The 16,457-nt window shown below is 49.4% G+C and overlaps 1 protein-coding gene across 2 annotated transcripts in view; it reads right to left on the bottom strand.

Annotated features, from left to right (window-relative positions):
* LOC140628361 (cAMP-dependent protein kinase catalytic subunit PRKX) overlaps positions 1–16,457 on the bottom strand; it is a 74,492-nt gene that overhangs the window by 33,261 nt on the left and 24,774 nt on the right. The window contains exon 2 of one of the 2 annotated variants that reach the window (XM_072817692.1): positions 11,194–11,362. In XM_072817692.1, the coding sequence (XP_072673793.1) occupies positions 11,194–11,362 (169 nt within the window). Of the gene's footprint in view, positions 1–1,233; positions 1,389–11,193; positions 11,363–16,457 lie in introns of those variants that run through there. The other variant, XM_072817694.1, reaches the window with a different exon arrangement.

Genomic DNA, 16,457 nt, shown 5'->3' with positions numbered 1-16,457 from the left:
ACCTCCAGGACTATGGGGCATGTGTGTTGTTTAAGGCCCCTGATGTGGGATTTGTCTTGGCAGCCAAAGCAAACTCATACACACTGGACACATCTTTAGGGGATCACACCCAGTTCGGCCACCCAGCACTGTAATGAAGACAAAAAACGTACAGTAGGTGAACACCATGCCTCCCAAACACCTGCCGGGAAAAGGTGGCCAGTAAAAATGTCCAACGTAAGATTTCTAAGCAGTGATGGATAGGAGACTTCCCGAGAGAGTCAGAAGAAGCGCATCCTCCTTACGAAGGCGTTCCCGAGCTCTGTTACTGGAAGGAGAGGTGGTGATGGGGAAGGCAGGGGGTGGAGGGGGGGACAAAAGACGCCAGGTCCCGTCTGTATTGGAGAAGTCTTGGCTGAAGGAAATGAAACAAACCCGTAGGGGGATCGGCAGTGATGGAGGAAGAATGTTTTCTCGTCGAGGAGACGTGGGGAGAAGAGAAACGAGCTTTGGAAGCACGGGCTGCGTTTCTGAGAAGATGTAGGAAGCACAAGTTCGCACTTGGTACCATCCCGGCTATGAGACGAGCCCCCGTGAAAGCCACCCCACAGGATGGGGGGTGCCCAGGTCGATGTTAACCACGGCCACACTATGCTGTCAACGCCGCAAGGCTTCTGGGATCAGGACAGTCTGGTGCCTCCCTGCAGAGCTGACTCCCCATGAGCTGCGTCCATCCGGGCTTCACCAGAAGTACACTTACGCCCCAGAGAACCGTCCATCCATCCTTGCAGGAGGATGCTCAGGGCACCTGCTGTACCAGAGGGTCTCACCTGCTGGGATGGGCCATCCCAATAAAGTAAAATAAAGACAAAGCACTGGGGGACACAGTTTGCCATGACATGAAGACTAACTCAAGGGGAAATCATAAAGGGATAATATGCAGAGGTCAGGACACTGTGACACGGGACGCGAGAGAGGACAAAAAATCCCAATCGCAGAAAAGAAAAACTCGGCTATGTCCAAGGAAAGCATTTTAAGAAAGAATGCTTAGTTTGTCCATCACCGTGTTTACGGGCTGGCAAAACCCGGGTTGTACGCACAAAAGCAGTGGAAACGTGCAGAGCCTTTGCGGTGAGCATGCCATTCGGGAAGGCACGTACCCGCACGAGGGCTTTGCACAAATGCCGTGCTCTCTCCCAGCTGCTACGAGCAAGGCAACCCCGGGGCTCGTAGGAGGCCCCTGTTTTCACTTACTGAAAGCTCTGATTTCTGTGTCTTGCTTCCCCTTCTCGTCTCTTGTAGCTCAGAAGGCTCAAGACTGGCAGTACTGAGGCATGAACGGATACAGGAAGCAGGAACAGTGTTTTGGGGTTTTTCGTTGCTATGGTCATTTCCTGGAGAAATCTTTTACGGTTACATGACTCACTAGCTAGCTATACTCTTTCTATCACTTAAAGCCCAGAGGAGGGTTTTCTTTCAGCCACATGCTCCATTTCTCGATTAATATGGCAGGAACATTCCTTCCCGTGACGCCTCCATATAAATGCTGAGTATTTCAAATGCATATGGCGGCCACACTCTGCTTTCATGGGGGAGCGTGGACTCCAACAACGACGTCAGCACTCTGGTGGGGTAGTATCGCCTAAGGTCCAAATAACACCAGAGTGCTGAGCTTTTACAATGAACCTCTCTATGTAGTAAGCTGGTGATGTTCTGGATTTCTCTGGAATGGGATGAGTAGCATATTTAGGTGGAACTCACCAGAAAACGTGTTCCAGAATGTTGTCGGGGCAGCCCTGAGCCCTTGTAAAGTCCCCAAATGGTCAAAGTTTTCCAAGTCAGAGCATTACCATTTTCCACTACTTTGTTGAACTCCTTTGAAAAGACAGGAAAATATGCAAAACCCTATGTCCCTACCACTCAAATGCATTAAGGCCGTGCATGCACTCACGCAACACACGCACACACCAATTAGTATGCACCCATTCTTTACATATATTCTATACCCACTCCTATTGCTCCACAGCCTGGGTAATAATCTACACGGATCCCTTCTCAGCTCTTGAGAACAATGCATCCGCCATGTCCCAAAGCAACCTAATTTCACCCTCCAAAGGCGTCGGAGATAATTCACAATGGGGGAGATTAGAACAGGGCCCATCCAGAGTCCAAGGTAAGAAAGGAAAGAGAACTTTCAGCATCCAGCCAAGTGGAATGTGTCAATCCCCAAGACAGTACGGCTGGAGATCAGGAGATGCAGGCTGATCTCAGAGTCTACCACCTGGGTGCCAGATGAGTTGTAATTTCGTCCGTGGAGAGGCTGGGATATAGATAAGCACATAAAAGTTAGGATTTAAAGTTCATCATCCTGCTGCCAATTCCAACACGTGTTGTTCTTTTTCCCCCAAGCCACCAAGTCGTTCTGTGACACCAGCTGGGTGTCCTACGATTTAACTCAGTTCTGACACTGTATACACCTGGAGACAACAGGCGATCCCACAGGGTAAGGGTTAAGCCCTACAACACGCCCCTCAATGCATGCACTTCAGATGCCCATCACAAGTCCAGGTCCTGTGCTTCTGATAGAGCTGCTATAAGGCAGAGGTTCCAAAGACTCCTCCTTGGGTTCCATTAAGCTGGCGGAGGGCCTCACAGAGCTCAGGGCAACATGTTACTCAGGGGATCGCCGGGTTATCATAGAGACATAACTCAGGAACAGCCGGATGGAAGAGATGCAGGAGAAGCTTCCGAGCCTGCTCCAGGTCTACCACTCTTCCCAAATCTCCCCAAATTCACCATCCTGGAAGCTCCCCTATTCTGTCCTTCTGTGGTATCATGGAGGCTTCATCACGTAGGCAAGGATGATTAAATCACTGGCCACAGGATTAACTCAGCCTCCAGCCCCTCTGCCCTCCCTGCCGGCCGGCTGCCTATCTACTGTGGGGCCAAGAATTCCAATCTCCCAATTACAGGATTGGTTCCCTTGGCAACCAGCCGGGCCCCAGGGTGTTGTCCAAAGTCACCTCTTTCACATAACAAAAGCCACCTTTGTCTCTCTTATCACTGAGGAAATTCCAAGGGTTTTAGGAGCTCAGTGCCAGGGATGAAGAGCAAACATGCATTTCTTACAAATCACAACATCACGGTGGCAAATGTCACACACACAAACGGCTGAGTGGGGAGAACTAGACCGGTACTTATTTGTTACACGTTTGTTGCACGGATCTCTCAATAAAATCAAACAAAGCATCAACCACAACCCTAAAATAGACTCTCTCTATCAAGCAGGCTGTCAATTCTACGGACACACACATCACATGCATGTGCATGGGTCATCAGCACCCTTGAGAAACAGTGGTTTTCAAATAAAGGGGCTGCACAAGGAATCAAAAACAGAGACTATAGGGCAGCCCGGGTGGCTCAGCGGTTTAGCGCCTGCCTTCCGCCCAGGGCATGATCCTGGAGTCCCAGCATTGAGTCCCACATCAGGCTCCCTGCATGGGGCCTGCTTCTCCCTCTGCCTGTGTCTCTGCCTCTCTCTCTCTCCCTCTTCCCTCTGTGTGTGTTTGGGGGGGGGGGGGGGTTCTCATGAATAAATAAAAATAAAATCTTAAAAAAAAAAAAAAGAGAGAGACTATGAAGAAAAAAACAAATTCCTGCGGGTCCCTGGTTCCTCGGCCTTTCTTCAAGCTAAATAAATATCCTAAGGGGAAAAAAAATTCCATGGGCACAAATTTACATTAATAAGACTTCTTACATGGAAAGAATGTGAAACGTGTTGCGTGTTATTAATAAAAGCCAAAATATTCAAAGAGGTGCTGAGACGTTACTATTCTGAAAACATCTGAGGCACTAAGTCATTACTTGGGGCTTGTGGGCGGAGCAGAGGAGTCTAGGCGACCACAGATGAAATAAAATCTGAGTTAAGAAAATGAGAAACAAAGGACTAAAGGCATCAGTCAGTGCGCTAATTAATTCATTCCCATTCATTGCAGGACTCTGCCCCTGGCGCTGAGTCTATAAAAAACAAAACTGCAAGGGGGCAAGAGAAGGAAGCAGGTTTGTCATGAGTGGTATGAGAGAAGGAGGCATTTCTGGATCTCAAGTCCAGTACATATTAGAGTCTTGCTTGCGCACCAGGGATCAGAAACTAAGGAAACACACTCTATCCACCTCCACACTCACTTGCACTTTGCTTCATTTATGGATAAATTTTGACCAAGGATCCCCTGTGTGCCAGGTACACAGCCCTGTAAAGGGCAGCTCTTGTGCTGACCAGTCCTGAGCCCTGTGGCCTAAGGAGGAAACACAGAATGGCAGTGGGGAGTCAAGAAAGGTGGAGGGAAGGCCCTGCAGACAGGATGCACCTGTGGTCAAAGCAGGCTGGACGTGGGACACTTAAGAAGGTGGGAAATAGAGGCACCAGGCAAACACTGAGATGTGGCAAAGAGCCTGCACTCTATACCACACACAAAGGACACCCCTCCATGGGATCACACTGCAGACACTGGCACAGGCCAGGGCTCATGTCAGAAGGAAGCTCCAGCCTGGTATCCAGAGTGGACACTGAGAAGAAAGCGGAGCATGTGGATGAGCTGCAGTAGCTTCTGTGAAGATGCCACTGAACTGGACAGATCTGGAGATGTGGAGCAGAACTGGAGAGGGCAGGGCCCCGGGCTGGAGTGAACACAGGAGCAAAGAAAAGCAGATGAAAAATGGTGCCCGGTTGCTGGGGATTTACCCCAAATATACAGATGCAATGAAACGCCAGGACACCTGCACCCCGATATTTAGAGCAGCAATGTCCACAATAGCCAAACTGTGGAAGGAGCCTCAGTGTCCATCAAAAGAAGAATGGATAAAGAAGATGTGGTCTCTAGATACAGTGGGATATGACTCGGCCATTAGAAATGACAAATACCCACCATTTGCTTCAACGTGGATGGAACTGGAGGGTATTATGCTGAGGGAAATAAGTCAATCGGAGAAGGACAAACAGTGTATGTTCTCATTCATTTAGGAAATATAAATAATAGTGAAAGGGAATAGAAGGGAAAGGAAAAGAAATGTGTGGGAAATATCAGAAAGGGAGACAGAACATAAAGACTCCTAACTCTGGGAAACGAACTAGGGGTGGTGGAAGGGGAGGAGGGCGGGGGGTGGGGGTGAATGGGTGATGGGCACTGAGGGGGGCACTTGACGGGATGAGCACTGGGTATTATTCTATACATTGGCAAATTGAACACCAATAAAAAATAAATTAAAAAAAAAAAAAGAAAAAGAAAAATGGTGCCCGGGGGGCTGGAAGGACCATCTGGGGAAGTCGAAAGGAAGAAATGATTGGGGATAGGAAGCCAGGAGGAAGGTCAAGAATTCTTGTTTGGACAGAAGGACTGTGAACTGCCTGGGAGGCATCTGAACAGGACAGACCAGGAGTGGGCCTCAAACATCCAGCTCAAGGGGGCAACAGGGGTGAAGCAAGCAGCATGGCTTAGCTGGAGTCGCCAAGTCCAAAACTGGAAGCAAGGTGGTCGTGGTGATGAGAGCAGGATTTCTGGAGCACACGCACACCCGTGCACACACTTGCTCCAACACCAACATCCCAAATATGTCCTCTCAAAAACCCCCACAAGGGATCCCAGTGAAGGTGGGATGGAAACAGAGGGAAGGTATAAAATAAAGAGCAGGTGCATACACACTTTAAGGACACAACAATCCATCTCAGACTGTGCATGGGATGACCTGGTCACGAGGGAGGGTGGGAAGAAGATAGGAGAGTCCTGCGTGAAGCAAGCTGAACAAGGAAAGGAAAAGCAACAAGAGAAAATCTTAAATCCCACCACCAACGGGAGGGAGATAGAATTCGAGACTGAAAATGCACTCGAGCAGTTAGAGCGGGGACTGGAACAGATACTTGCACACCACGTGGTCCTCATCGCGTTAGTATGAGAGCCCGGATGTGGAAGCAATCCAAGTGTCTGGGGGTGGACGGATGGTTGGATGGATGGATGGATGGATGGATGGATGGATGGATGGATGGAAAAATGCATGAGTGCATGGGGAGATGGATAGATAAGTGGATGGATAAGTGGGTGGATGGATGGATGGATGGATGGAAAAATGCATGAGTGCATGTGGAGATGGATAGATAAGTGGATGGATAAGTGGGTGGATGGATGGATGGATGGATGATGATGGAGGAATGGATGGATGGGTAGGTGGATGGATGATGATGATGATGATGGAAGAATGGATGAATCAGTGGATGGATGTATAGGTGGGTGGATGGATGGATGGATGGATGATGATGGAGGAATGGATGGATGGGTGGATGGATGGATGGATGGATGGATGGATGGGTGGATGGATGGATGGATGGATGGATAAATAACTGGATGCACTGATGGATGCATGGGTGGCTAGACAGCATGTGGCCCATGCATAGAATGGAATACAAGTCAGCCTTGAAAAGGATGTTCTGCACCTGCTTCAATGTGAATGGACCCTGGGGACATGGGGCTGAGTGACGTGAGCCAGACACAGAAGGACAGATGCTAACTGATTCCACGTATATGGGGTCCGTACACGAATCACGTGCATAGAGTCAGAGATGGTGGGGTCAAGGGCTGTGGTGATGGGAATGGGGAGTTACAGCTTCATGGGGTCTAGAACTTCAGTTTGGGATGATGGAAAGCGCTGGACATAACGGCGGGGACGGCTGCACAACAGCGTGAATGTGTCGATGCCACTGAGCTGCCCACTTACAAACGGGTGAGACGGCCAACTGTATGTTTGGGATGAGAGGAGAAAATTAAACTTTTTAAGTGCATTCAAGAGTACGTGTGAACCTACGAAGAGCAAAAAAAGAAACAGGCCGTAGTTTACGGTGACAAGGAACACACGGGACGTTCCGACTCTGGGCCCCCCTGGTCCCTGACCTCAGCGCAGAGTAATGGTTTCTGCTGTTAACACCGAGCACTGTCTCTCCCTTTGCAATGTCTGCGGCGGGGCTCGTCCTCGAAGGTGTTAATTGACTGGAAACGCAAGCTCGCTCATTTAAGGAGTCTCCTAATTTCTCCTGGGGCTACGGTAAGGGTGCGCCTCTGCCCTAAACCATGAACGCGAGAGACCGCCTGCGTGTGTCACCCTATCCGTTCTTGCTCACCTCTTTGTGCAACCTGAGGCTCTGGAACGTTCCTTCTCCTTTTCGACCTGGCTCCGTGGCAACCAGCCCTGCCCCAAGGCACCCTTGGCAACAGGGGAACAGCTCCACCAATGACATGAGCACGGGCAAAGGGACAGGGACAGCAGACCCAAGGTGGTGGACATGGACACCTATCGTAGCCTAAAGCACAGGCCTGGCTCTGCGCGCATGCAGTGGGTCACCCCGGGCAGGGGCCTGCTGTGGGGTCCGCAGCTGATCATCACTGATGGAGTAATCGAGATCTCGGCTTAGAGGCTGGGCCCAGAAAGGGCGAGCAGGATCGCATGCACGGCCACCTAGAGGTGCATGGAAGGGGCCCAAAAGACATCACCCAGGGAGGGAAGACAGAGGAGCCACCCGGAGAACAGACAAGATCAAACTCCCCAGTCCCGTGAAGGTGCAAACATTCGGGGATCCACATGGACTCGCACGACAACACATTTGCTGAGGGCTGGAGTCAGGAGCAGGGGTTTCTGGCCATGATGTTTGCCCGGGCTCTGGACTCCGTGGCTGCAGGCAACACGTCCTGCTTCGTTACGCAGCCCGGGTGACCTGCACCCTGTTACCTGTTCTCCCAATGCCCTATGAGGGAATGCTCTGCTCTTCTGCTCAAGCTCTGTTGTGCTTTTGCCCCTTGTGACACTTAGTTTGATGGATCAACTGCTCTACGTCCTGGTGCCCGGACATGGGGTCTAACAGGAGTCTCGACGTTGCTGGGAAGGTATAGATATTTGGATGATTGACATCTACTGTCAATCGGCTTTAGGAGAAGCACATGATCTTCCATAATGTGGGTGGACCTCGTCTAGTCGGTTGAGAGCCGTAGGGGAAAAAAATGTAGGCAACTGGGGGGCTGAGTCGGTGAAGCATCTGCCTTCGGCTCAAGTCCTGATGTCAGGGTCCTGGGATCGAGCCCCACATCGGGCTCCCTGCTCTGCAGGAAGTATTCTCTCTCTCTCTCTCTCTCTCAAAAATTAATAAAATGTCAAACAACAAGTATCCATCTACACATCATTTATCTATGTACCAGTGTCTCATCTATCTACCCACCCTGTGTGCTTTCCTTTGGTCCATCCATCCATCCATCCATCCATCCATCCATGCATCCATCCATCCATCCATGCATCCATCCATGCATCCATCTACCCATCCATCCATCCATCCACCCATCCATCCATCCATGCATCCATCCATCCATCCATGCATCCATCCATCTATCCATGCATCCATCCATCCATCTACCCATCCATCCATCCATCCATCCATCCATCCATTCATCCATCCATCCACCCACCCATCCATCCATCCACTGTACCCACTATGGATGTATCTATGCAGCTTCCATCAAACCTATGTATTGCTACCTATCGTCTACCTATTGCTCAAGCGCAGAGGTCTGCCACTGAGGACCCTTTCACCCCCTATGACGTTATTTCGTCAAGGTCCAAATATAAACATTTTTGGTTGTCCCCACCGGAGATAGCCTGCTAGTGGCAGTGAGTGGGAGGAGCATGCGGAGGCCATAAACTTTCCTACATGACGCAGAGCTGTCCCACCAGAGAGGATGATGCCAGGGTGCAGAACCCGTGTCCTGAGGTCAAACAGCTCTGGGACACCAACAATTCCTGTACACCCAAAGGGCAAGGAGCAGGCATGGAGAGGCTGGTGTTTGGGCACACCCCAAGCCTGTGTCCCAGGGAAGTCTTGGCTTTGCATCCCAGACAATTACTCAGCTCTTCTAAAATTATCTCCACGGGCTGAGCTGGCCTTCGGAACGGCTCCATCCCCGAAAAGAACATGTTCTCCAATGTGCATTTAATGAGAGCCCTGGCATCTTCTCAAAAATACAACGGCACCGGTTCGCATACTGAACTTAGGATAATACCACCACTGGCGAACTTGCCAAGTCACTCAGCAGCAGCTTCTACCTCCAAATAATCGTTGTTCAGCTCAATACCTGGGATCATCAGCGTTCCTCGTGGCCTCAGGAAATGCCAGCAAGACCCCATCTTTCCAGAGAGTTGGGTGAGGTGACCCCGGTGCACAGCTGGGGGATTAAATGCACTCCTCACAGATGGTCTTTTCCCACAAAAAATGTGCCCTTCATCATGTGGCCCTAAACACCCTGTGGCCCCCATCCAGATACAATGTGGTCTCCATCCTATGTTCACAGAACTTCCAAGACTGATTCCACTTGCTTTTATACACAGTGTTTGGGCCCATCTGATCACTTAAGTGAGGATGCACAGAAAAAAACAACTGCTCGAGGTACATTATACTAAGGTCCACGTGCTCTGGGGGATCTACACTTACCAAGTCACTGAGTAGGTGTAACAGCTGAATTATATCCCCCAAAATTCACGTGTTGAAGCCCTAACCCCAGGACCTCAGAATGGGACTGTGTTTGGAGGTGGGGTCTTTAGAGAGGGGACAAAGGTATAATGAGGTCAGTAGGGTGGGCCCTGATCCCGTAGGACTGAGGTCCTTAGAAGAAGAGGGGATGAGGACACAGACACGCACAGAGGGATGACCACGTGAGGACACGGGGAGAACACGGCGTCTAGTATGTGATATAACTTGGGTCCCTATCGGAAAACGAGGGACAGCAAACTACAGAACGTTGGCTTGAGACCCCCCTGCCTTTGGAAGGAACCTGAGATGTGTGATGACCCTTTGGCCGTATCATAAGGGAGTCCACGTCTCCCGGGGACAACTTTGACTTAACATCCTAGCGAGCTAAGGCTCACTTTGGCAGCACATCTACTAAAAACCCTAGCGTGTGAAAGTCCACGTCCGGGACTGCTATCTTGCTTCATCCGAGAGGCATGACTAGAAGCTCTCCTTAGTTCCAGAGGGAAATCTACGTGCAGATTTTTCTTTTTCTGACCGTTGTTCTACCTCGGACCGAATGAGAGAATCACCCGGTGCGTGAGCAGCTCTGAGTCCCCGAATCACTGGCTACTTTTGTGTCCATGACTTGAACCATGAGATGCTACTGACCCCCGCCCTATCAGCACAAAATCACCCACAGCTCCATGAAAGGAAAATAAAACCAAAAATTTTTTTTTAAAAAAAATCAACCGATGGGGATCCCTGGGTGGCTCAGCGGTTTAGCACCACCTTCAGCCCAGGGTGTGATCCTGGAGACACAGGATGGAGTCCCACATCAGGCTCCCTGCATGGAGCCTGCTTCTCCATCTGCCTGTGTCTCTGCCTCTCTCTCTCTCTGGGTCTCTCATGAAATAATAAATAAATAAAATCTTTAAAAAAAATAAAAATAAGTCAGCTGATTCCTTTCTCCCCCTCGTTGCACACACAACAGGTCCCTACTCTGGGTAAGACACCATTTGGAGGAGTCGAGATGCACAGGAAATGTTCCAGAGCCGTGACGGGGTGCTCCTGTCTCTACAGGTGCATCAGAGAAGGGCTGGGGTTGGCCAGGTGTGAGGGGACCCGGAGGGGACACAGAGGAAGGAGGCATTGCAGGAGGGGTGGCCTGTGACAGGTGAGGAAGGGACAACAAGAAGAAACGAGAACAAGATGGCGGAGGGGAGACATGGACACAGGTTGGGAGGCCGCCACATCCAAGAAGGGGTAAGAGAGGCATCTCCGTGCATCCCGTGTCTGGCACCTGGGGGCAGACCAGTCTTAGCATCCCCCAGCAAGAGCATGGGCAGGCAGGGATGTCTTCGTTTGGTGCAGGGCACCCCCAACTGGAGATACGCAGCTGTCCCCTGGAACCCCAAGGAGCATCCTGCATGAATGAGGTTGAGCAGAGACGGTGGCCCTGATGGGGATGAGGGGAATAGAGTGTCCGGCTGGGCCGTGCATGCCCCTTTGCATGTCCTGCTTGCCCAGGGCCCCAAGGTCTGCGCTGGTCCCAACAGCACCAGTTTCTCCAGAGCCCGGGCCAGCCTGAGTTTCCACCGTGAGCTCATTCCACCCCACCTGGGCTCTCAGAGACGGAATGACCAAACGACCAAGACTCGGCCATGTGGGGAAGGACTCACAGCTTGACCAGGAACGGATGGCTGACTTCCTTGAGCACCGACTTCTCATTGTGGACATGCTGCTCCTGCTTCAGGCGGATGACGTCGGGGATGCTCATCACCTTCAAGGCGAAGAAGTGCTTGGCCGCCTTATCCTTGACCAGCTGCACCCGTCCGAATGTTCCGGTGCCTGGAGTGGGGGAGACAGCACAAGACTTACCCAACGCCACGCGTCTGCTCCAGCAGCTCCCGACCCCAGCAGGCGGCGGGTGACAATATTTTCAAGAAGCTCTGTTCTGGAAGTTTCAGGCGAGGGCTGGTGTGATGCAGACGTCAACAAAGACAACCACCTGCCTCTGCAATGTCCTTCAACTGGAGGGGAAGCTGGCCACCGATTCTACAAATGGGTCGTCATGGAGAGCACAAGGAAGGGATGGAAAAGGGCGGGAAAGACTCTTTCCCATGCTCACCAAAAAGGCTCTGTAACACGCGAACCCCTGCTAAAAGCACTGGGTCTTTATTTTAAAATGTGCTACGGAATGGAATCTGGGGTATATACCAACACGATCTGGGAACATAGACCTACGCGGGTAGGAGGGGAAAAGGTGGAGGCTGAGACCACAGTGAAATTTAAAAATTGCAACCATAACACACGTGCAAGGAAATCAAACTATCTTTTGTACCCCGCTGGGACGTTTCCAACCCAAATGCATCCTCTTCCTCCACCGCCGGGCTTTCCTACTCCTCTGAGCCTCAGTGTGGAGGGCACGATGCCTGCTGTCCACCCCTCACCCAGGTTGGCAGCCACTGAATGCAAATAGGAGAGCAAAGAGCCCAAGGAATTTTATCTGTGGCCAGAGAAGACGTAAAGTACAGGGACACCGAAATGGAAATCTGTACACGTGAGCCTCAAGTCCCTGGTGCCCAAGGAGCTTATAAAGGGCACCCGGGCTTTCCGTCACCATGTAGGCAGCTGCACAGGAAGGGGTCTTCCCAGGGATGAAAGCACGCAAAATGCTCAACACCTGGAGCCCTCTGGTTGGAAAGCCGGCAATGAACATCCTAGGAGGGAGAAAGGACTCCAGAAGAGCTGGAGAAGGAGAAGGGCCCTGGGATCCCCCAACACAAGCCCACGGCCACGGATGTCCTTTCCTTCTTATGCAGCGTTTGGACCTGGGTACAGTAACGTGAGACACAGCACCATGTCACAGCCAGGCCAAAACACCTTGTTTTAGGGATTTCTATAAATGAGGATTGCCGAGCTGTGAAATAAATCTCCTCACCTCCGGGGGTGGGGTGGAGGGCGGGAAGGAGGACACCAGGAGTCCACCTTGGCTTTGAAGTGGATTGTGGATCTTTTACCGTAGGAGAGGCAGAGAGGGAGCCGCGAAAACCCAGAAAACTCAGTGTCGTGCATGGAGGAGCGAGTGACGAGGGACGGTAGGCACAGTCACAAAGGGGATTCTCAGTAGAAGGTCATTCGGAAGCACACAAAGAATCGTAAGGGGGTAAGGCAGTGGGGTGTTGGTATGGAATCCAGTCAAAACTAGGAGGCGTGGTGGGGGCAGCGGGGAGACCGTAAAGAGGGTGAACGGGCCAAGCTTCGGGGTCCCCATGCAGACATTGATGTTTCCGCTAGGTGGTGTACACAGCAGGGACCCCGACATCCGTTGCCAGGTTCGGCTTATATTTGATCAAACACATGCCTCGTCGGGCTTCTACTGTTATCTCCCCAGCAGGACAGGTGGAGGGGAGCACACCACAGAAGTCCTGCCACGCCGTCACATCCTCACGAGGGAAAGAAGGCCTTGTGCCTGGCTCGCTCTTCTTGATATCTTGCTCCACTGCCCCCCGAGAAGGAGCCCCTTTGTCACTGGACTGCATTCACTAGATCATACTCTGACTTTCGGCCCTCATGTTTGACCTGCAATGGGATGTTCCTGAGCCTACGTGAAAGACAACCCCAACTACGACTCCGGTTTTTCCACGTGTCTGTCTGCAACGCCTTCCAAGCTCTCTCGGAGTAGTGTCAGCTGTACGGACACAGAAATCCAAATGGGTCACTTATGTCCGGCAGCCAAAACCTGAGCTACCCGGGGCGGACGTGGGCAGGCCCTGGATGCCACAATCAGATTGGGGGCCCACACAGGTCAACAGTCTTGTTCAAGGCAGACAGAAGCAGCACACTGCAATTTTCAGCTCGGACCACATAAATGCACAGAACCCAAGACAACGTTAGCGGTGTTGGTCATAAGTCATCAAGGTGGTGGACGGAATATGGGCAAAACGAACACAGATCTCTCCACTTGGTGTTGGGCAGCTCGCCAATACACACTCCCAGCTCTCAATAACTCCCTCCAGAAAGTAGAAATCTCCCTTTTTTTTTTTTTTTTTTTTTTTTTTTTTACTATTGTTGCAGGTGAGGATAGCCATCGGGCCCTCCTCTGCCCAATAAGACACACAACGGATTACTAGTCAGCCATAAAAAAGGAAACATAAGGTTTCCACCATTTGCAATAATATGGATGGGCCTTGAGGTCATTATGCTGAGTGAAATAAGTCAGACAAAGGCAAAGAGAGTATGATCTCACTTGTATGTGGACTCTGAAAAGGGGGAAAAAAAAAAAAACTCAGAAAAAGTTCAGATTTCTGGTTACCAGAGACAGGGCATGAGATTAGAACAAATGGATGAAAAATAAATAAATAAATAAATAAATAAATAAATAAATAAATAAATACATAAATAAATAAATACATAAATAAATAAAATTTTTAAAAAATTAAAAAAAAAAGAACAAATGGATGAAGATGGTCAAAAGGTACAAAATTCCAGTTGTAAGATAATTAAGTCCTGGGGCTGGGCTACCATACAACGTGATCACCACAGTTAATGGCTTTATGACATATTTCAAAGTTGCTGAAAGAGTGAATCCTACAAGTTCTCATTACAAGAAAAGGATGTCAACTACACTGCGGTAATAATTTCAAAATACATGTATTTGTCAAGTCATTACATTGTTCACCTTACACTTAACACAATGCTGTCAACAGTATCTCAGTACAACTGAAAAAAAAAAAAAAATTGGGGCAGCCCCGGTGGCTCAGCGGTTTAGTGCCGCCTTCAGCCCAGAGCATGATCCTGGAGACCCGGGATCGAGTCCCACGTTGGGCTCCCTGCATGGAGCCTGCTTCTCCCTCTGCCTGTGTCTCTGCCTCTCTCTCTATGTCTCTCTGAGTCTCTCATGAATAAATGAAGAAAATCTTTAAAAAAAATAATAAACTAAAAAAAAAAAAAATCTTGACCCCCCCCACAGGGTTTAAATAAAATGACACATACAAAGCACATCACACAGCATCTCAGTCAAGGTGATGAATGAATTTTCCATCAGTGTAAAATGAAAGTCAGCCTCACAAATGTTCTGTGTGGTGGTGGTTACGTAATGCTATGCGTTTGTGAATAAGGCATCAACGCGAACGCCTAGAATGGATGCATTTTGTTGTGTGTAAACTAGATCTCCAGGACATTAACCGCCACTCCCCCAAATTAGGCTGAGATAGATTTTCTTAAGTAGGCTCCATTAAATAGATTCTCTGCTCCCCATGTGTAATATCATGGATTGGAAGTCCACTTGGCAAATTAGGTCACAAAAGAGGACACGTGGCATTGGAATGACCACCTAGAACCAGAAAGGCCCAGGGTGCACAAAGCTCTCCTCCTTAGAGAACCGCGGGGAAAAGGTTACTGTAAGTGCAGCCGCGACAAAAACGCTCCAGTCAACACACCAACTTCCAAAGTATCGGAGACCGCCATTTTTATTTTCTTTTTTTTTTTTTTTTTATATGTTGAAACTGAACGGTAACTTGCGGCAACAAGTTCTGCAGATCAAGTATCTTTTACATCCGTTTGTGATTAATCCCTGGGCACGCGTTAGTTGGTTAAATGTGCAGGTGGATGAATTCATGGATAAGCCAACGACCAAGTCCACATAATGGAAGTAGCAGCAGAACGTCTGTGGCCTACACCAATGGACGTCCTTTGGTAAATGTGGGCAAAGTTAGAGAAAACCACGGAGATGGAGAAGCAGGAGTGAGGACAAGATTAAATCCCAGGGTGGCTCCTCAGTCCCGTGTTCCCCGTGGCATAAGCACTTTGGGCCCTAAGTACGTCAGATGTCACAGGGAATGCCATAGAGAGCATTTAAAGCACCTCCATATATTTGTAAAACAAACTATATAAAGTACCTCCACCATGATCCAAGTAAGGTCCACACAGCTGTTTACAGGATCACAGAGAAGCCAGTTCCTGGTTTCATGGATGTCCTTTGATTATGGAAGGTATGATCCCTGGGGGGAGGGCACATGGGGACCCTCCTGTCTATTTTACGTCTTCTGACTCCTAAATTATTAACAGTCACACTAGCTCATGTAAAAATTTCAGAAAAATCATCTCTATCTTACACCCTAGTGGACTATCCTATGTTACCATCTTCAAGAAGCGGTATTACAGGGAGCATGGGTGGCGCAGTTGTTGAGTATCCAACTCTTGGTTTCGGCTCAGATCACGATCTCAGGACGGTGAGGTCATGCCCCACATCGGGCTCTGTGCTTAGTGCACAGTCCGCACTCTGCTTGGGATTCTCTCTCTCCCCCTCTGCCCCTCCCCTTAATCATGCACACTCTCTCTCTGCAAAAAAAATTTTTAAATCTTAAAAAAAAAAAAAAGTAGATGAAAAAGTGTATCGCCTAAGTCCACCGATGTAGGATTTGACCACAGCTATTTGGCCAACGGCATCTGTAAGAAGGTCTCTCTGGCTCCAAAGGCATCTGTTCCATCTGATGACTTGGAGGTCCAGTGACTGTGAAAGGTGATTGGAGCAGGTCACCTGCCTCCCTTTCTCTTACCTGAGCCTACCTACAGTTTGCCACCATTAAAAAATAAAGCAAAAAAGAAAATAGGAGAGACGGGATCCCAAGCCAGTTGCTATGACTCTTTCCCTCCTGGATAGTTTCCTCCAGGTTACTTTAATTTTCGTTACCTTTTATTTTAGTTGTTTTATTTTCTTCACGACACATTCAGTCTACTGCTAAATTTAGTTTAATAAATTCACTGTTTTTTTGACAGCAGCAGAAAGAGGTATTTCCTGTAGTTTCCTATAAAAAGACTCCTCATGATGTCCTTACCACTGTCCCTGTAAAGTTTTTTTTTTTGAAGATTTTATTTATTTATTATTCATGAGAGACAGAGAGAGAGAGGCAGAGACACAGGCAGAGGGGAAGTGGGCTCC

Source organism: Canis lupus, chromosome X (genome assembly GCF_048164855.1).
Source record: "Canis lupus baileyi chromosome X, mCanLup2.hap1, whole genome shotgun sequence".
Taxonomy (NCBI): domain Eukaryota; kingdom Metazoa; phylum Chordata; class Mammalia; order Carnivora; family Canidae; genus Canis; species Canis lupus.
The sequence above is the reverse complement of the archived record's forward strand: the minus strand, read 5'-3'. Positions and strand labels throughout refer to the sequence as shown.